The following is a 21,621-nucleotide window of genomic DNA, read 5'->3' as shown; positions in this document are numbered from 1 at the left end:
ATTAATACCAGAGAGAGAGAAAAAAAGATATATCAATTGTCAATTTAACTGAGACAGGCTAACTAATTCCCTGTGTTTAACACAGACTGGCATCTAACTCAGTATATTTACCATAGACACTTAACAAATTTTGATGTGTTCAATTTTGCTTCCTGATTTGATGTCAACAGTGCATGGTTATTTCATTGCCCAGTACACCTTGGCTAATTGCCAAGCAAAAATCTAAGAAACAAACAAAAATTAATAAGAAATAATTTCATTTTCTTTTTTTCTCAAAATATTGCTAGATTAAAAACCTTCCCTAATCTGTTTGTAAAAAGGAGAGCATTAGAGTAAAAACAGACTGCAGAAGAAAAAAATCAAACCGTTCATTTGAAACACTAATCGGAAAGTCACATATGCATGCATCTTTTTTCAAGAAGACAGTAAAAAACAAAACAATATTGAAGATATCAAAATAATTGACAACAGAGGAAAATAAGGAATAAAATCTGTAATAAAGATAATAAAATGTGACATAATCTGTTTTGTAATTGCCTGCAACCCCATATTTTCTTGCTTAATAGTTTTATGCTGGGAACCTAGCTCTAACTTTCATTGTCACAAGGAACTGCAGACACAAATAAATACAATCAACAACACAGCTTGCGGGCTCTAGTACACAGAAGACTCAGCATTTATAACAATTTTATCTACGTACACTTTAGCTGAAAATGCACATACCGTACATGATCAGAGTACAAACTCAGCTGAAACAATCACTTAGCACATATTTTTTTAGTGCACACATTAGTTTGATAATTCAAGTTCTCTGTATAATCACCCCTTTTTCTATCTGTAAGTTATTATTTGTTCTGAGTAATTATTATGCCTCCTTCCAAGTAATATAACTCATTCATATTACTTTCATTCTTCCCCTTCAAAGTAGAGGGTAACGTACAACTGTGCATTATCCTGAATTATGCAAAAGAGTCATATTATCAAGTGATTGTTAATAATTACATGTATATGAGTTAATTGTACGATAGTTTAAAGCTCAAGTGCAGCAAATGTTTTTAAACTGTATTTCAAGAATTAAGTGATACAGAGAATGTTAGGTTTGTGAAAATTTTGAGATGTACTCAAATATACCAGTTGGATGTCTGCATCGATCATGCAAAGATACATCCCAGATGATCGCTTTTTCAATGTTGATCAATATTTCAGTTGCAACAACAACAACAAAGCTAGGAATACTGCATGGGAGGCTCTGATAGCTCTGATAGCATTCGAACATTTTTGCTAGACTTCTCTAGCAAGCGCAGCGAGCCTGGGTTTGGGGATCCTGTCTGAAAAATATTCAGTAATTAAGCACACCTAACATTACAAAGCATCAGAGCATGCAAGCCGAAGTCAGCATCTAAAGGCCGAGGAGTTCTTTCAGTGTTCATGTAGAGTTTTTGTTCTTTTATATTTAATGTACATCAGTGAATTAAATTAATTCCAGACAAATCCAAATGTCTAACCCGCAATATGTTCTGTCACCATTTGTTATTTTATCCTTCAGTTGGATTAGAAAAAGTTACCCAGGCCCATTTGAGTCAGTGTGAGGTTTGCAGCAAAAAATATTGTTACTAAGACAGTATTTCTTTGCCTTTAGCGATTATCACTGCAAACTGATGCTAATTCAAGATGACAATGAAATTGGAACGAGCACCAACCTCAAAGTTTATAGGGCAAAACCGATCAGATCTGTTGCTGTGCAAGACTCACCTGCACTCACACCATTTAGAAACTTGGTGAATTTATTTGTGGTTCTCTGGTAAACCGACAGGGTGGGGTTTTGTGGAAATTGACAAGCATGCAAAAACAGCAAAATATTGCGATTCAAATGATATCAAATCTACAGAGTGAATTCTGCTCCAAAACAGCTTTGTCGGGGCAAGAGTCTGGGAAACAAAAAACATGACGTTTATGACAAAAAAATAAAAAAATAGGATGGAAAACGTCTTTCAGACTGGTATAATTATAGCCACAATTGAAACTCAGTTTTCATAAACCTCAGGGACATGTCATGACATATACTGTACAACAGTGCAGAATCGTGCAGTCTAATTAAATTACTGTGTGCAATCTATTTTAAATGGAGATGTTAGTAGTTTATACTGCAGCTGCCTTGTCAATGATAACTATTGTCAAGTTTCAATGCAGTAGAAAAAACACAATTCATAACATTTACTTCCGCTTAGGGGGACGTAATTAACACTGCCAGCAAATCAGATTTTGAACCATTAGCAGAGCATTTACTATTCAAAGTCCAAGACAGGTGTTCAAACTACACACAGAAAATCAGATTTTGAACCATTAGCAGAGCATTTACTATTCAAAGTCCAAGACAGGTGTTCAAACTACACACAGAAAATCAGATTTTGAACCATTAGCAGAGCATTTACTATTCAAAGTCCAAGACAGGTGTTCAAACTACACACAGAAAATCAAGGCTGTACTCCCATAACCGCTGATTTTTCTTCGATGTTATTATTATTTTTTGCAAACTGAAAAATTTTCAGTGACCCAAAGCACCAGCAAGTTGTCAAATGACAAGATCATCAACCTCCATAAGCTTCAAACACTACAAAGAATAAGAGTATAAACATGCAAACACTGCATTTAAGACACGTGATCAATATGCTTGAAAATCTGTGATTTCTATTGTGTATTGTACCCCTCTTCTAGCTAAAACAGCACTCACTGTGCCAATTTTAGGAATTACAATGAATGCAAAAATTGAGTTTTTAACAACATTCTTATGAATCTCCTTGTGATTATCCTTGTCAAAAGTTGCTGGCATATATATAGATCGATTTCGATTTTCCCCTTATGTTATGCAGTTTTCAGCAAGTAACTTTTCTATTTAAGCTATCTTAATCGCCAGAGGGGAGGGAAGGAGGGCATGGAAATAAAAGGTTAGGAAAAATGCAGTTGGGAAGATGGGCGTGAATTTAGTGCTGTTTTAAAACATACGTGGGTTTGTTTTCCTTTTGATATTGGACGAAGACATTATATATATTTCTTTATAAACACAAGGAGAGGGGTATGTGTCCAAGTGCTGTTAAAACAGATGTGAGTTAATAATTGTTCTTCTTTCGATATAACGGACTGTGACACTTAAGTGACAGTACATATTTTCTTTTCAAACACATAGGGGAAGGTAGGTGGAGAAAAACTTAGGAGCGCAGACTTAAGTGTTTGATTTCTCTATAACTTCCTGAGCTATTTACATCGTACATAATCAGACGCCAACATTTAAGCTGCTTTCGAGATACATGAAGTCAGGTTTTATCCACACTCACAGCACAACATTCTGACTCTAATATCAGCAACAACACTTAAATACCATTTTCATGTGACACTGAATTCTAACACACTTGATGGCTGTTATTGACAACCACTCAATATGAGTCGCGTAAACAACACAAAATCTGTTAGAAAATACATGTAATACACATGATATGTATAATAAACAAACATATTTTTGCATAATCTTCAGCAGCTGAGCGCTCAAAACAGCTGCACACAGTACACCACAAATTATCTCTTTGAATTAAATTATTTTGGATTTATCATCATTAAGAAGCTTAACTTCTTCCGGCAAAGACAAAGAGTATTATAATACGTCACTAATAACAAATCTAAAAACCTTTAGTTCACAGATTTAAAGCCAAACTTTAAAATATCGGCCTTGTATTTAGCCAAGCATGTGTTTGTGAAAAAAAGAGAATCAAAGAAACAACCCTCTTCCACAAATGTCAACAGTTTAGTTGCATTAAATTAAAAAGATAAAAACAGCATTATGACACTGGAATTGAAGCTTCTCCAAACCAAAGTTTGCCACAAAATTCAAATAAATTTGAAGCTTTAAAGTGCATTGAAAATCTTGCTATTTAGAAGAAATCAAGCTAACCAATGGCAGATTGGCAGTTATGTGCAAGCAATTCAATCATGCTTAGGGGAGAGAAAAAAAATAATTGGCAAAAAAAGCACATGGCAAGGCCTACAGAGTGAAAAATATCAAATGGATACGCCATGAAACAGACTCACTGACTGATCTGAAAACGTGTAACCTGAGTGGTAAGATTCCTGCAAAAACTCTGTTCTTTTACATCACTTCTGTGTGACGCCATGATAATGATTTCACTTCTACGATGTGGTGAAGAGATGAAAGTTGCATGTCTATGAAGCAATGTATTTTCGGTCGAAGAAAATTAAGCTCACATTTGTTATTAGTGATGGAAATGAGTGAAAATGTGGTTATTTTGAATGAAACTTATTTTTCATAAAACATTCCTGCATGCTCTTTTATGAAACACACATACAAACATGCGCGCACACTGTGCCACACATACTCTCTCACGCACAAACACACATAAAACAATAAAAATGCAAACTTCATATAGCAATTACCAAGTACCCCATTCAAACATTACAGAGCACTGCCTTACTGGCACACATTAAACAAAACCAGACATATTAATCAACTGAGACACCATTTATAAATTCACACTATACACACAGCCATAACAACAATTCAATAAGTTTAACCAAATCATGACACATAATTCACATCAAAATTAAACTATGGTACTTTTTGGTACTATCAATCAAATGAAATGTTTCCTAGCTAAAACACTACAATTTGACACAAAAACCAATTAGCACTAAAAACACTAGCTAAAGTATATATAAATCAGGTATGTTTACACAAACTATAAAGCTGTTTACAAAGAAACTACTGTTTAGCATTCTGTAACTGAGGTGATGTAGGTGTTAACTTCAGATGAAGTTATTCCAGCTCCTTTTAAACTACGGGTTAAACAATAATGTTAGCTGTCAGTGTGGTGAAATACATCCTCCGAGATATGTGACTGTTTGAGTTATAAATTAGAAGTCCTTTCATTCAAGCACAATTAGTACATACACTCAGGAAAGATGACACAGAAGAGATTTTAAGTCTGAACACTATGGTGCGCCAAATTGATATTACTATCGTTAAATGTCACACGCTTTCCTTCTTTGCCACTACTAAAGCAAGATTGTATGTTACATGCTTTAGGAGCATGGCAAGAACGGATTCAAACTCAAAATCGTCCCTCCAAAAGCCATAAAATGCACACACGACTTTTATTTCTCCTGCTGTTATCGTTTCTTCTCTTTACAAATTCTTCAACGCTCAGAATACTGAAAACGGCATCCCAGACGACAGTACTGTTTCCATACGCGAATTTAGCTTCCCTTGGAAAGTGGCTCGCTCAGGAGGCCTGTTAGTCCGACTGAGTGACACTATAAGGACAGAGTTCTGAACATAGATGACAAAGATTCCGGAATGAACAAACATTTCGCGGATGCAGACACAGAAAGACGTCATGAAGAATGCGATGCTTCAAAAGATACAGACTGTGACGATGACTGTGACGTCATTCACATATACCGAGACGTCATTCATAGTTGTTCGGTCACTTCCGTCAAAAAGTAGATCTCTCCACAATGGCTGCTCCTGTGTTTAGGTTTGTCAAGCTTGAGTACACAAAACGTGTTTGTTCTCTCCTCTGTTGAAGCTGTGAGACATAAATGCTATTCCGACTTGGTCGTGTGACAGACGTTTTCTTCCACACGAGATTACGTTGATTGTCTAACGAAGCCGTCAGGCTGAGTTAGACATCAACTAATCGAGTGTGGAAGAAAACTCTGTCACACGACCAAGTCGGAATAGCAGGTACTGTTATACAGGGTTTTGAAACTATCGTTAACTGTTATATAGAGTTTCGAAACTATCGTTAACTGTTATATAGAGTTATATCAATAGCGCGTTCGTGCGCATTATTGCTAAAACTATGTATAACAGATAAAGAGGGTTTTGCTAAACGGCGGGATGGTGCGCGCAAGTGATATTACTATCGTTAACTGTTAAATAGAGTTTCTAAAAATAGCGAAGGCGTAGTCGGATGTTAGGATGCCGGCAAAATGGCTGCTGAACGTTTCGTCCGAGCGAATTTGCACTAAATTACAACATTTAGTAGATCATATTGAACTAACCGTCGTCTGATAAGTCCATCATTTCGCTGCTTCGTTAAAAATCAAGTAATCAAATCTTCGTTTACCGCGAATATTCTGTAGGCCTACCGTCAGTCTTCAAACCGCACACGTGGAAAACGGTACGGCCGAAAGTACAAATGATATGATAAAGCTAATATTAAACAAACTCAACAATAATTTGAGAAGACGACAACAGAAGAACGGTCAAGCATTTCCTAATGTTGTAGTTTTTGGCTCACGTAAGTGTAGCCTATGCGATGATAAACTTTGTCTGTCTGTGCGTGCGTGCGTGCGTGTGTGTGTGTGTGTGTGTGTGTGTGTGATAGAAACTTTAACATTTCCGAGTCTATGGATTACGTCAGTCTCGGTCAAAAGTGTTTGACGTGTGTGATAGAAACTATTTGAAGACGTCACATTATGACGTAAGAGGGTTAGACGTCACGCAAAGGAATTACTGAACGTCTCGGTCATTGTTATTGTGAGCGGGCCGAGACTACTTGGCAGATCCAGGGTCTCGCTTTCTTGCACAGTTTCACCTATGCTTACTGTGTGTGTGTGTGTGTGTGTGTGTGTGTGTGTGTGTGTGTGTGTGTGTGTGTGTGTGTGTGTGTATGTGTGACGGAGTGATTGAGTTTGTGTTACTGTTTGTCGATTTCTTACGTGAGCCTTGAAGGCTTCGCCTCTTGTTTAAATTGTGTTTCTAGTTGAAATGTACATTTCGTAGCAAAAAGACAGTTTTGCAATGGCATTTCAGGGTTTTTCCGTTTGGGAACGATACCGACGCGCTTTTGATAAAACTATCGTAAGCTGTTATATAGAGTTTCAGAAACTCTATATAACAGCTAACGACAGTTTCGAAACTCTATATAACAGTTAACGATAGTTTCAAAACCCTACATAACAGTTAACGATAGTAATATCAATTTGGCGCACCATAGAACACTTAAAAAGAAAAGAAAGACTGAAGCGTGCAGTGACCTTGAAATTGATAGATTAATGAACCCAACTTTCTAAGCAAACAGGGGTAATGAGAGGCTTAATGTGCTGTGTTTGAATTGGGCAAAAACGAAACTCAGGAGAAATTGTGTACAATAACATTAAGGAAACATCCCAAATTTTATATTTTAGCCATTTTTTTTGTTTACACCGATGTGACCTTCACAGATGACAGAGGTCAATCAAAGTTCTGCAATGTATTAGGGTCATCAGTGGCTATTTTCTAGCTAGCCAACTTGCAAAGAAAAATAGGCTAGGCCAACTGAATGATGTCCAAAAAAGAAACTTAACATTAGTTTTGCCCGATGATTATACAACTGGACGAACAGATATATGGCCAACAATGATGATTACTTACACTGTCCTTAATACTCAGGTGAGTCAAAAAGTGTTGAAAAGAAAAGGAAGAACAAGTTAAAAAGAAGAAGACAGAAAGAAGTTAGGAAGGGGAAAAAAAGGGTAGAAAGTAAGGAATAAAGGAAGGAAAGAAGAAAAAAAAAAGATTTCAGGTGCCCAGACGACGTATGATTGTGCAATATATTTACGATTAGCAAACCTATCAGACATAGAGAGAGCAAGAAGAAACTTAAGAAATGGTAATGGCACTTGTTTACAACCAGATGATGTACTGAAGTGACAATCAAACACTCAACATTTTTTCTTTTTTTTCTTCTGAAAATACTTTTTTAGCATGTAAAGCAAAGACAAGAGAAAAGGAGCTGAAGAGAAATCAATACACTGTGTGCACGTACACTTTGTACATGTGTCCATGATCAGATATGATATTGAACAAAACGTATGAACAACATGAATGCAGAAAACAATGGATGCAATAAATTCACAAGAAGTTGACAAAAAGATGCAGACAGTTTCTGAATTAGTCTTTAGAAGTTAGAGTCAGGTGACCTTCCATCCCAGAAATGATTCCTAGTCTAAACCATTGCACACACGCACACACACACATTCACAATCGCATCCAAGCGATCATGTTAAGGAATAGGGGGTTACCAAGGGCATTGGGAGGAATATGTACAGTACACTTGGTACAGTTTTTGTATTGTGATTAATTATGGACCAAAATATCATTAATGTGTCAAACCAAGGAAAAGGAACAGGTGAATGATTTGCGCCTAGCCCGTTTATGTTCCTGGCGACTTAATAATTCGCTGACTTTCTCATTCTGATTTTGAAAAATATGAGCTCCATGAGATCCCTTTCTTCTAGTAATTTCTAAGTTCTTTGTTAAAATTACAGAAATCAACAAAAATGTGAAACAGCAATGCCACAGAAGTAAAACAAGGTATGCACTAATCAAATAGACTGATAATAATTATCTTAATTGATGAAATCAATTTGCGGATTCAACCTCCCTCCCCCTTCTCTCTCTCTTTCTCTTACACACACACACCCACACAGACACATTTGTTTGTTTGTTTGCTTAACGCCCAGCCGACCACGAAGGGCCATATCAGGGCGGTGCTGCTTTGACATATAACGTGCGCCACACACAAGACGGAAGTCGCAGCACAGGCTTCATGTCTCACCCAGTCACATTATTCTGACACCGGACCAACCAGTCCTAGCACTAACCCCATAATGCCAGACGCCAGGCGGAGCAGCCACTAGATTGCCAATTTTAAAGTCTTAGGTATGACCCGGCCGGGGTTCGAACCCACGACCTCCCGATCACGGGGCGGACGCCTTACCACTAGGCCAACCGTGCCGGTTCACAGACACATACATCTTGATCTTCCCAAGCACTTCTTTCTTTCTCTCTTTGAATACTAAATTCTATTCAGACACTGCCTGCATAATATAAAGTATGTACAAATATGCAAACAAAAAGAAAGAATGATATAGTATGCAGACCTGGGAACCTCTGTTTTGCAGTTGGAGTATTCTCAAACAAACTTGGTGTATTTTCAGCAAAATGAGTGTGCTCCACACATTTGAACATCGATGAGTCAAACATGCTTCGCACGCATCCGTTGCAACGTTAAATAAGTTTACCAATACCTTTAAAACAAATGCTTCTTTCAATGTGTAATGACAAAAGCTGTAATCATGAATCAAATGCGGAGTTATTAAGTTATTTTAACCATTAAAAGAATCAGAAGAAAAGCAGGCTTTACAATTCTTTTCGTCGTATATTTTTCCAACCGACCATACTAATCGTATTTTAGACAATCAAGCGTACAAAATACGGCGAAATCGTATGGGTTCCCAGGTCTGAGTATGGTTCAAGGAAGAAAATAGGACAAGTTTGAAGGAAGGGAAACATTGACTATACCTGATCAGTCTTAAAGCTATGATCCTGAAAATGCATGAAAACATTCTTATTATTCCACAGTGAAAATCGTAATGTGAGTCATGTTAACATTTCGTGTTTTTGTACGATACAGGCAAACTGAGAATAGACGGATGGTCGGAAAAAAGAGTTTTGTGGGCTGTGAAAAAAAGTCGTGCTAATCCATATCAAGTTCTACAGTTGACAAATAACTCGGCCATTTACATTGCCGCAATCATCACGCCCGCCCGGCTGTGAATAGTCAACTGCTATGTGCTCGAATTTTTTTAAAGAAAGGGCACCACAAATGCCAAAAAAAGCATTAGGCGAAAGAGCATCACATCGAGTGGACACTGCATAAAATGCACATTATTTCCTCACCACGATGCCCATGATCATTTGGTTCATTACTTATCGGTGGCATTGTTTTGTCTCTTTATTTTCTTTATTTTGCAACTCTTTGACAGCCCTGCTGCCAGTGTTATTGTCTGAATTTGTCTAAATTAGCAATGATGAGAATAGATGATGATGGGAAATAACTCTGTCACGTTTGTATGGGTTGTGAAAGAGACTGAATACTCTTGCTTTTAGTGAGTCAAACTTTCTCAAATGACATTTTAGGCCTGCTGCTGCAGTCGCTAGGAAAGGGGTATGTCTGAAACACGTAGACAAGTCGAACGTGTAGAAAGCTTGCCTCACTAAAAGCAAGAGTATTCACTCATTCACACACAACACATACAAACCGGAGAGAGCAATTTCTGTCTATTGTGCGCTGAACACTCTTACCATGCAATTAACTAGTACAGGCCAGGTGAATTCACTTACTGTACTAACAAATACTATGTACTGTCGCTCAAAGAAAAAAGATTGTTTCCATGGTTACAACCAAAAATAAAGCTTTTCAACAACAACAAAATAACTAAATAACTAAACATGCCATCTACTCCTGATTACAATAAGGATTACTTGTTTGTTTCAATCATCAGCACCATGGGCGGCTATTTCTTAATAACACCTGCCATCAAACATGACTAATGAACACTAATGCACACATTTTAGCCTTCTTTCACCTGTATACTGCATGAAATAATCACTAATGCATAATAACATAATGAAAAGCATGAAAAATGAAACATGAATCAAGAACAGGAGTGGGAAAATGAATGAAATCAATTTCAGCCAATGCCAATTAGAGCTGAAATATTGACAAAACCTTGAATGTTACTGTTAAAAAGCAGCCTGTTAATTGCACAACTCAACGAAACCTTTATGTCCGTGAACTGTTAGTGAAACAAATAGAACCTGAGAACCTAACGTGAAGACTGATCCCAGCACTGTACATAAGATAGTTCCTATATGGACAGTAACCCTATACCTAGGGGTCTCCTGAGTGAATCAGATGATGATGATGAACTTTGCATAAATAATTAACGGCACCTAGCAGTAATCTGCAGTCTGAAGCTCTCCAAAATTAATTCATATCGGGGATACAAGATCAAGTTCTGTATAGAACTGTACCCGATTATTTGCTTGCTTTGGCATAAATTCATTCAATTGATCTGTACCCTGATTCTTCAATGTCTTTGGCAGAGGTGGGGGGCGGGGGAGGGGGAGGATGTATCACAATGAAAACAAACGCAATATTCATAAAATAGTTCTTACTGCTAAGCACAGGTGAACTTTGCTGGTTTTTCAGTGCTCTTAGGATTTGATCCCAATTCTTATTGTGGAAATATCTAGATTTTATTTGGAGTTTTATGCTTCTTTGCCAACAGCGGTTCACGTATGCAGTACACCTGGTAAAACTAGTTTTTTTATGTGAAGTGGACAAGATGTGAACGCGGTATAATGTAGAGTGAGTGAGTGAGTGAGTGAGTGAGTAAGTGTGTGCGTGCGTTCATGTGTGTGTCAGTGTGTGCATAAGTGAGTGTGTGTATGCAGTTCTGTTAGCACTCTGTTTGGTTGTTGTGTTTGAATGTACTATGTATTGAATCAACTCAGACCAAGATATATTCCGGTGTAATGCACGTGGTTGAAATGAAATTTTATGTCTTATGTGAACCTCAAAGGCATGTCAAGCACAGGTGAACCTCAATACTGCCTACAGCAGCACAGATGCAGATTATCTCTGTCCTCCATTTGTGATTTACTTTTTAAAACAAAATGTTTACAAATAAATGATCAAAATGTACGCATTCATTGGCTTTTCTTGTTAAGTTAGTAATACAGTCACCTTAACGTGAAGAGAAAAAACCAACAGAACAAACAATCAAACAAATTTTGGATATGCCACTTCTGCCTGATATACAAACGGTTTACATTTTCTGTTGAATAATTCAGCTTTTTTTCCAAGTGAATCCAGCCAATAACATTTCGTTCACTTAAATTAAATCATGATGTCAATTCGCATCAATTGCTATTTATTACTGAAGGGATTCTGAAAATGTGAAAAAAGGCTGAAATAAGCCCGAGGACATTTTGGGAAGAATTTACATAATATAGTGTTGACGCGAGTCAAGAATGACCCTGGCAAAATGGCAGCCTCTGAAACTGTTGATTTTCGCCAAAAAAACACAAAAATATTCCTCTTCTGTATTTATCATGTCAATATTCCTGGAAATAGGATCGATTCTTTTCCAATTTTGAAATTCCAGCAGCATTTGTACAAATAAGGGCAGATGTGGTCATCAGATCCAAATGTCTCTCAAAACTGAACAGTCAACAACAGTCACCTGCTCAGAATTCAATGATTGAGCGGACATTCTTGACCTGAGTGATGATACTCCCTAGAAACAACAATGAAGAGCATACACAGAAGCATGCATAACAGCTGAGAAATGTAAGCAACACAAAGTGACCCAAGAAAAGTGTTTTTTCCATTCCACATTCCAAATTATTCCATTCCAAACTTCCTGACAAACTGGGTGTCACCTTATCGTAGATAACAGAGGTTTCCACCCCTTTCATCTTAATGTTAATGTTCACGGTGGGCTTGGAATCTGCTATGGCGGACCGTTCTGTTTGCGTGCCCACCTCTGGACGAAAGTCCACTGGCCCAATCTTTCCAGCATAAATCACTAAGTGTTAAAGATTTTCACCCGTTAAACTAAGAGAAAAGAAAAGACAAAAAAGATGAAAAAAGATTGGAAAAGGAAAGAAAAAAAGAAATATTTTCACTTTTGCCTAAAGGATTCAACCTTGCAGTTCAACATGAATTTGAAATTTTAGAACCCTGCAGCAGTTCACATAACTGTCTAACCAAACGAAGAAGAAGAAAAATTAGGAGAGATAATCTAAGCACAAAAACAGAGTTGTTTCCCCTTTGTAGGGTACCAATGCTTGCTGCATGCCCTTGAAATGTGAAAACACTATTAATTCAATGCTGACTCTTTAGCAAAACAAAAACCACAAGATGCTGACCAAGGAGATGGTGATGATGATGAAAGAAGGTGACCCTTGAACCCTAGGAGTTGGGGGCTCCACTTTACTGCAAACCAGCTGTCTTGCACTTTTACCTAAATCCTCTTCTGTTTTCACACAGCGGAAAGCCGTTCTATTTTTTTTGCCATGCAATTCAAAGGAATCTGCAGAAAGAATGCAAAGCAGCAATGCTGTCAAGGATCAAAGCCCTGAATGGTTGCATGGGTCAGGTTGCAGTGTCTGGAGGCAAACTGTGCTCATAATTGATGATTAATACAAGACAATGCAGAAATAAAACAGTATCTTTCAAAATGTAACCTCTGAAAGTGAAAATGCAAAGTATATGCACTGAAACCCATAAGCTGAAGGCAGGAAAAAACAAAACTTAGCAGGAAACAAGTCGCGTAAGGCGAAATTACTACATTTAGTCAAGCTGTGGAACTCACAGAATGAAACTGAACGTAGTCCGCCGCTAGTGCAAAAGGCAGTGAAAGTGACGAGCCTGTTTGGCGCGGTAGCGATTGCGCTGTGCTTCATAGCACGCTTTACTGTACCTCTCTTCGTTTTAACTTTCTGAGCGTGTTTTTAATCCAAACATATCATATCTATATGTTTTTGGAATCAGGAACCGACAAGGAATAAGATGAAATAGTTTTTGAATCGATTTCGGAAATTTAATTTTGATCATAATTTTTATATTTTGAATTTTCAGAGCTTGTTTTTAATCCAAATATAACATGTGGCGAGAGGTCCTTCGCCTATCAAGCCCCTGTGACCTGGAATAGATTACCACTGCCTCTCAGACACACAGATTCTCTCACTACATTCAAGACAAATCTCAAAACACACCTCTTTCAGCGCAAGTGATTTCCCCCCCAGCATCTCCCCACCCATCCCATCCCGCCCCACCTCACCCCCTACCTAGTGCCTAAAATAACGTGTATATATATTTTCTGCGCTTTGTGTCAGCACTGTTTGTGTGTGTGTAAATAGTACCGTTGACACGTTTTTATATAGAAGCCTACTGTGGTTCTTGTGCTTAGGCTGTGTATTGGACTGTCATTGTATGCCTGCATTATTAGTTGTCAGTAATTATTACATGTGCTGATTGTTCTCTTTGCCTGCGCGCGTATAGTATGTTGGTTATGTTTGGTCATAGTATGTTTGTTTATGTTTGGTCGTTATCTTGCCTGTGCGTGTATTGTATGTTTGGTCGCTTTCTTTGCCTGTGCATGTATAGTTTGTTGGTTATGTTTGGTCGGTTTCTTTGCCTGTGCGTGTATAGTATGCTTGGTCGATGTATGTATTGTAAAGCGCTAAGAGTAGACATTTTTCTAGAATAGCGCTATAAAAGTTTGCATTATTATTATTATTATTATATGTATATGTTTTTGGAATCAGAAAATGATAAAGAATAAGATGAAATTGTTTTTGGATCGTTTAATAAAAAAATAATTTTAATTACAAGTTTCCGATTTTTAATGACCAAACTCACTCATTAGTTTTTAAGCCACCCAGCTGAAATACAATACCAAAGTCCGGCCTTCGTCGAAGATTGCTTAACCAAAATTTCAATCAATTTAATTGAAAAACAAGAGGCTCACGTAAGAAATCGACAAACAGTAACACAAACTCAATCACTCCGTCACACACACACACACACACACACACACACACACACACACACACACACACACACACACACACACACACACACACACACACACACACACACACAGTAAGCATAGGTGAAACTGTGCAAGAAAGCGAGACCCTGGATCTGCCAATTAGTCTCGGCCCGCTCACAATAACAATGACCGAGACTTTTAGTAATTCCTTTGCGTGACGTCTAACCCTCTTACGTCATAATGTGACGTCTTCAAATAGTTTCTATCACACACGTCAAACACTTTTGACCGAGACGTAATCTTCTTATGCGAGCTTTATTCGTAGACTCGGAAATGTTAAAGTTTCTATCACACACACACGCACGCACGCACGCACGCACGCACGCACGCACGCACGCACGCACGCACGCACAGACAGACAAAGTTTATCATTGCATAGGCTACACTTACGTGAGCCAATGAGGGTGTGACAGTGCCGCCTCAACTTTTACAAAAAGCCGGATATGACGTCATCAAAGGTATTTATCGAAAAAAAGAAAAAAACGTCCGGGGATATCATACCCAGGAACTCTCATGTCAAATTTCATAAAGATCGGCCCAGTAGTTTAGTCTGAATCGCTCTACACACACACACACACACAGACAGACAGACACACATACACCACGACCCTCGTCTCGATTCCCCCCTTTATGTTAAAACATTTAGTCAAAACTTGACTAAATGTAAAAAGGAGAGGGAAGGGGAGATAGGGGATAAAAATTTTTTAAAAAAAACCAGAATGAGCATGAAGTCAAGAGAGGCAAGCAACATATGATGAAAAAAAACAAACTGTATGGTTCTTTTTACAGAAAATACAAATGAGACTAACAAAAAACAGTCGCGTAAGGCGAAAATACAACATTTAGTCAAGTAGCTGTCGAACTCACAGAATGAAACTGAACGCAATGCAATTTTTCATCAAGACCGTATACTCGTAGCATCGTCAGTCCACCGCTCATGCTCATGGCAAAGGCAGTGAAATTGACAAGAAGAGCGGTTTAGTAGTTGCGCTGAGAAGGATAGCACGCTTTTCTGTACCTCTCTTCGTTTTAACTTTCTGAGCGTGTTTTTAATCCAAACATATCATATCTATATGTTTTTGGAATCAGGAACCGACAAGGAATAAGATGAAAGTGTTTTTAAATTGATTTAGAAAATTTAATTTTGATAATAATTTTTATATTTTTAATTTTCAGAGCTTGTTTTTAATCTAAATATAACATATTTATATGTTTTTGGAATCAGAAAATGATGGAGAATAAGATAAACATAAATTTGGATCGTTTTATAAAAAATTTTTTTTTTACAATTTTCAGATTTTTAATGACCAAAGTCATTAATTAATTTTTAAACCACCAAGCTGAAATGCAATACCGAAGTCCGGGCTTTGTCGAAGATTACTTGACCAAAATTTCAACCAATTTGGTTGAAAAATGAGAGCGTGACAGTGCCGCCTCAACTTTCACGAAAAGCCGGATATGACGTCATCAAAGACATTTATCGGAAACATGAAAAAAACGTCCGGGGATATCGTACCCAGGAACTCTCATGTCAAATTTCATAAAGATCGGTCCAGTAGTTTAGTCTGAATCGCTCTTCACACAGACACACACACGCACATACACCACGACCCTCGTCTCGATTCCCCCCTCTACGTTAAAACATTTAGTCAAAACTTGACTAAATGTAAAAATAGTGTCCTGGTGTAAACACTGATAATCTGCATGAGAATGGTCAATACAAGTCAGAGGGCAAATGTTACAAAACAAAGTGATCATTGTTACAAAACAAAGTAATAAGAACTTAATTGTATCACCTCCCCCCCCCCCCCCCCAAAAAAAAAAACGATGCCATACCAAACTTCCTGACAAACTGGGTGAGCAGGGTGGAACAAAAGCCCTTACAAATGTGGTTCAAATACTCATGCAAGTTGCTTTACCTGAGGAAGGGGGGTTGGTACAAAAAGCCATTGATATCCAATGAGCAGGTTGAAACATAAGCCCTCACAAATGCAGCTCAAACCCTCATACAAGTTGTCAAAAAAGGAGGGGGTGGGGGGGGGGGGGGGTGATAGTTGATGAGCGGGACGGGACACAAGCCCTCACAAATGCAGTTCTAACCCACATGCAAGTTGCTTTACCTGAGGAGGGTGTTCACCAACGCAGAGGGAGGTGGGCGGCCGTAGCTTGCTCAACATGCGATAGGTGGTCAGGTTATTCTGAAAACTCCTGCACACCAAAAGAGCATTGAATTTGAAATGATGGTCAGATCCAACACCACTATCAGCATTGGAATCTCCCTTTGGAAATACACAAAATGTAAACTTTTGAAATAAGGGGCACTTTAAAAAGAAAGCATGAAAGAAAAGTATGTATTGTACACTCCAATAAATCATTATAATGTAAATACTTAACATTTATGATGATGGCAATCCTGCTGTGAGAAGAAACTGGTTTTGCCGTTTGTCATGAAAGTCAGGGGAGAATTTATCTCAACAACTGTGCAAATGGCAAAAAGATTCAGAAATAGAAAATGTTCAAGAAAATCACAAGTTATTATATTCTTTGATCGGAAAAAAAGGATGGGAGAAACATCATGTACCTAAACAAAACGTTCTATGCATATGCACCCAGACACCCACTAAAGTTGATGGGGTCTATGTCGACCAAAAGAGTGGGATTCCCTGTAGGTGGAGTTCCTGTACAGGGATTCCCTGTATACAGGGAATCCCACAGGTTAGAGGTTTTCAATAAAACTTGCAAACCATACTCGAATTTCTAAGAATTATCACTAAAGATCGAAAAACATCAAATTCTACCGATGTCGCTAGGCATCACGTGACTTTCAGCGATATCAGCGAAACACAACTGGAACTAGACCCTGTGGGATTCCCTGTATACAGGAAATCCCCCCTACAGGAACTCCACCTACAGGGAATCCCACTCTTTTGGTCGACATAGACCCCATCAGCCCCACTAAAATCAACAAGACCTATTCATCATCATGTTCTGTATAATGATTGCTATGAAATGTCATCATCTGAGTCTCCTTGTTAACTTATTGATCATTTTACCATCCTCATCCTTCCAAAAGCTTTTACGGTCGATAGTGACAACCTTCAGACCACAAAATATCAAACACAAATTAAAGAAATTCATGTTTGCTGGGGTAAAACTCTTTTCTGCATATAAGCTTGAAGATCGACGCTCATGGGTGTCATATTTATCGCCATAATGGGAAAAGACAGAAAGACAACAAGTTACAACAGACAACACAAACTTCTTCTTCTTCTTCTTCTGCGTTCGTGGGCTGAAACTCCCACGTACACTCGTGTTTTTTGCACGAGTGGAATTTTACGTGTATGACCGTTTTTTACCCCGCCATTTAGGCAGCCATACGCCGTTTTCGGAGGAAGCATGCTGGGTATTTTCGTGTTTCTATAACCCACCGAACTCTGACATGGATTACAGGATCTTTTTCGTGCGCACTTGGTCTTGTGCTTGCGTGTACACACGGGGGTGTTCGGACACCGAGGAGAGTCTGCACACAAAGTTGACTGAGAAATAAATCTCTCGCCGAACGTGGGGACGAACTCACGCTGACAGCGGCCAACTGGATACAAATCCAGCGCGCTACCGACTGAGCTACATCCCCGCCCACAACACAAAGAAAGTTGTATACCTTCCTCTCAAGCGAACTGCCTCCTCAAAGTTTTTGGCGTCCATGGCTTTCTGTACATCTTGTGTCTGATAATGAAAGAGTATACAGTTCATCACCAAGTATACAGTTCATCACCAAGTATACAGTTCATCACCAAGTATACAGTTCATCACCAAGTATACCCAACATCCAATCATCAATCATTACTAACAGTAGCGCAGCAGTGAGGTTGGAGAGTTGGGACTTGGAAACAGAAGTACAATTTAGCATAACCTGTTTTCACTTATCAATACTCATGGGCACTGATAAACAGGCAACACAAATTATTACCAATGTAGGGGGGAAATTTCAACAACAGATACCTACCTCCACAATAAACATACTTCATCATTTCTGTTGGAATTACACACACTAAATGCAATGTGAAATACAAAGTGACAGAAAATATTAACTCGCCGATTTGACACCTTGGGCAACTTTGCTAAACTTTCCCCAGTACACTGCACAAATATCAAAATGTCTCTCTCACCCTCACTCCCTGAAGGTAAATCCCCAATCATATCAAAGACATTTTTTTGTAGAAAACACAACACATGCAGTGTTGTTCACAGGCCTCCGTCTTCGGTCAAAGCATACTTTTTTTTATCGGAAGCCTTGTTCTCACACCTGGCAGGTCGACCGTCCGATAACTTCGACATGTAACAGGTCTTCTGGCAGGACATTGTTTTTGTAGCCAGGAAAAATGAACCCGTACATATTTTCAATCCAGCTCAAACTGACCTATTGTCATATAGTCTGGGAACAATCAACACTGCACATACTACACGAAAATCACCCGAAGTGACACACGTATATCTTTCCACAAAGTGAGCGACAGCTACCTACCCGATTGACACATTCCATGAGGGGCACTCGCACAGTCTGGTTTCCCTCCAGAGACACTACGCAGGCTGGGGTTTCCGCTTTTGCGTCCATCAAAGCCAGAACTGCTTCCGCCCCCATTCTTGACCCCTGCACAGTTCCATTTGAGGTCAAGGTCAAAGCATAGCCAGCCGTTTTCTGTGCAGATTTACTTCCCCAACATGGTTATTTTTAGATATGGAATTTGCTGACTGGTGAAGACTTAAAAATACTGACTTGCATACATAAAGAAAAATGCATGCACACACTCATACACAGACATGCATGCACACACACACACATATGCGCGCTCATACACACACACACACACACACACACGCACGTCATCATTGTCAAAAAATCACTAGAACGACAAACGCCATCTTTTCTTTGAATTCACCCAAGATATCCGTCAAATTTCAACAGCATTGCCTCATCAAATCTCATTTGGTGGCAGATGAGGTTCTTCATTTCTCTGTCTAAACTTTCATTATCAACAAACTAAAGTCTTGTGCAGAAATACATCATGTGTGTCTTACCAATATTCTATCAAAGGCCGAGGGGCTTCCTCCTCTCTGAACATGTCCCAGAACGGTCACACGAGTGTCATACTTCAGCTTCTCTGTCAACAACTGCAAGCAGAAGATCGGTCATATAATCAGCATACAAACTTTATCACAACAAGTCCATCACAATCCCAGGGACCTAGCTATGATATATTTGCTTCGACAAATTTGTTTAAATGTCCACAAAAGTTTCGGTAACTTTATTTTTAAAGTTTCGGCATTCCTTGGAGTCATCTTTCCTCCATTGTGAACAAGTTTCACAACTCTGCCGCAATAAAGGCAACATTTTCAGCAATTTGAAATAAGTTTTGTGGTTTGGATAACTACCAATACCCAACTTTACCAACTCTGAAGTCCCCATAGAAATCTTATCATTGATTCTATTATTTTGTATCGTCTGTTTATGCAATAAGTCCTCGTCACTTCGGTGGGTAAAATGTACATAAGTTAATAACATAAAACTAGCAATCAACCAACCAGACATGTAAAATCAGCAAATTGCCAGCAAACCCTTGCTCACATTCTTGACAGCGTCAGCAGTGATGGCGTTTCCTTGCCGATCCACGGCACCCTCCGCCACCAGAATGATGTTCAGTCGCTGTCCCAGTTTACGCTCCTACAAACACACAATTTTTTTGGGTAGAAGTAAAAACAAGCATACAATATTCTCCAAGGCAGTAAAATTAATACACGCACACATTTCTCAATGAACATGCGCTTTCACATTTTTCTCTTTCCTGGGGTAAAATGAACAAATACAGAATTTCAGTTCATATTATCATTATTCTATATCCCATAGCTGCAAATGTGGGTCACTTCCTCGCAGTAAAAAGCTAGCAGCAACAAAAGTTGCTTTACCAAGTTGTGTGCTTTTCCAGTTAAAATCAGCCCCCTGCACTTTTGGCAGAATGACAGGTCTTTTACGTGCTATGGTGGTGACATGGGGGTGGGACATGGATACGGTCTGTGAGTCTTGACATGTCAGTAGCGGTGCATGTTACTCACAGACGCCAACTTGTTGCAGAGCGTCTCCTCCCAGTCGCCTTCAGGCGGCCATTCAGGGATGAAGACCCAGTCGGCCTCACAGGCAAGGGCAGCTACCAGGGCCAGGTAGCCACAGTGACGTCCCATCACTTCCATAACAAATGCCCTCTGGTGACTGAAGAAAAAAGAAGCATAAACTACAGGCAATGCAGCAAACTTTCTAAACGTTCTGTGAGCCATTTAACAATATGGGAGCTTCTTGGTCATCAGTTAACTCATTAGTTGGCTATAGTAGCTGTTTAATTAAGGAAAGAACATCCTGTTTGCCTGAATTACTGGCTGAATTATGAGAATTATGAGTTTGCCTCCAGACACTGCAACCTGACCCAATGGCTGATATGTAAGCTTGACAGAGACCTTGATGTCAAAGATTTCCGGGCATCAAGAACTGTTCACAAATTTAACAAGGCAACTAGATTTTTACAAAGACGTAAAATGCTGAGAACTAGTTGAGCTAGCCAGAAGAAGCAAAGAAACAAGGCACTCGACAGTGCTGAGAAAGAAGCTTCTTTCTTTTGATTTGTGTTTTTTTTTCTTACCTGCTGGCTGTCGTTGAGATGGCGTCCACAGCCTCAATGATGCGGTGAAGGGCAGAGTCTACGCCGATGGTCATGTCCGTCCCACAGAAGTCGTTGTCGATGGAGCCCACCATTCCCACGATGTTCAAGTGCCCGCACCTCGACTGCTCCTCTGTGGTCAGCTTACCTTCACAAGGGAGAAAAACCATGTATTCATTTTCATTACTTTGTCAAAATTGCTCTGAAATTTGCGTTGCTTCCTCCCTTTAGAAAGCTAGCAGCAACAGAGTCACGCTACCCTGGTGTGTATGTGTGTTTGGGTGTAGTCAGCCATCTGCACTTATGGAAGAAGGACAGAGCTTTTGTATGTGCCATTGTGGTGACACAGGGCTGGGACATGGATACCGCCTCTGATTCTGCCCATAAAGTTGACCCGTGTGACTCAAGCTATAGGAGTGGCAATACAACTATAGGCGACAATGTATCCAGC

The 21,621-nt window shown here is 38.9% G+C and overlaps 1 protein-coding gene across 7 annotated transcripts in view; it reads right to left on the bottom strand.

The window, feature by feature from the left end:
* LOC138979885 (ATP-dependent 6-phosphofructokinase-like) overlaps nucleotides 1–21,621 on the bottom strand; it is a 50,826-nt gene that overhangs the window by 24,323 nt on the left and 4,882 nt on the right. For 2 of the 7 annotated variants that reach the window (XM_070352642.1, XM_070352643.1), the window contains exons 5-14: nucleotides 21,153–21,318; nucleotides 20,575–20,728; nucleotides 20,090–20,185; nucleotides 19,543–19,635; nucleotides 18,989–19,114; nucleotides 18,125–18,189; nucleotides 16,584–16,671; nucleotides 12,287–12,415; nucleotides 9,359–9,382; nucleotides 4,081–4,119 (exon numbers count right to left, since the gene is read on the bottom strand). In XM_070352642.1, the coding sequence (XP_070208743.1) occupies nucleotides 4,081–4,119; nucleotides 9,359–9,382; nucleotides 12,287–12,415; nucleotides 16,584–16,671; nucleotides 18,125–18,189; nucleotides 18,989–19,114; nucleotides 19,543–19,635; nucleotides 20,090–20,185; nucleotides 20,575–20,728; nucleotides 21,153–21,318 (980 nt within the window). The remainder of the gene's footprint in view (nucleotides 1–4,080; nucleotides 4,120–9,358; nucleotides 9,383–12,286; nucleotides 12,416–16,583; nucleotides 16,672–18,124; nucleotides 18,190–18,988; nucleotides 19,115–19,542; nucleotides 19,636–20,089; nucleotides 20,186–20,574; nucleotides 20,729–21,152; nucleotides 21,319–21,621) is intronic. The other 5 variants (XM_070352648.1, XM_070352649.1, XM_070352644.1 and 2 more) reach the window with 4 other exon arrangements.

The sequence above is a fragment of the Littorina saxatilis genome, linkage group LG11, assembly GCF_037325665.1.
Source record: "Littorina saxatilis isolate snail1 linkage group LG11, US_GU_Lsax_2.0, whole genome shotgun sequence".
Lineage (NCBI taxonomy): Eukaryota > Metazoa > Mollusca > Gastropoda > Littorinimorpha > Littorinidae > Littorina > Littorina saxatilis.
Note: the sequence above shows the minus strand (reverse complement) of the source record. Positions and strands in the feature narration are given on the sequence as shown.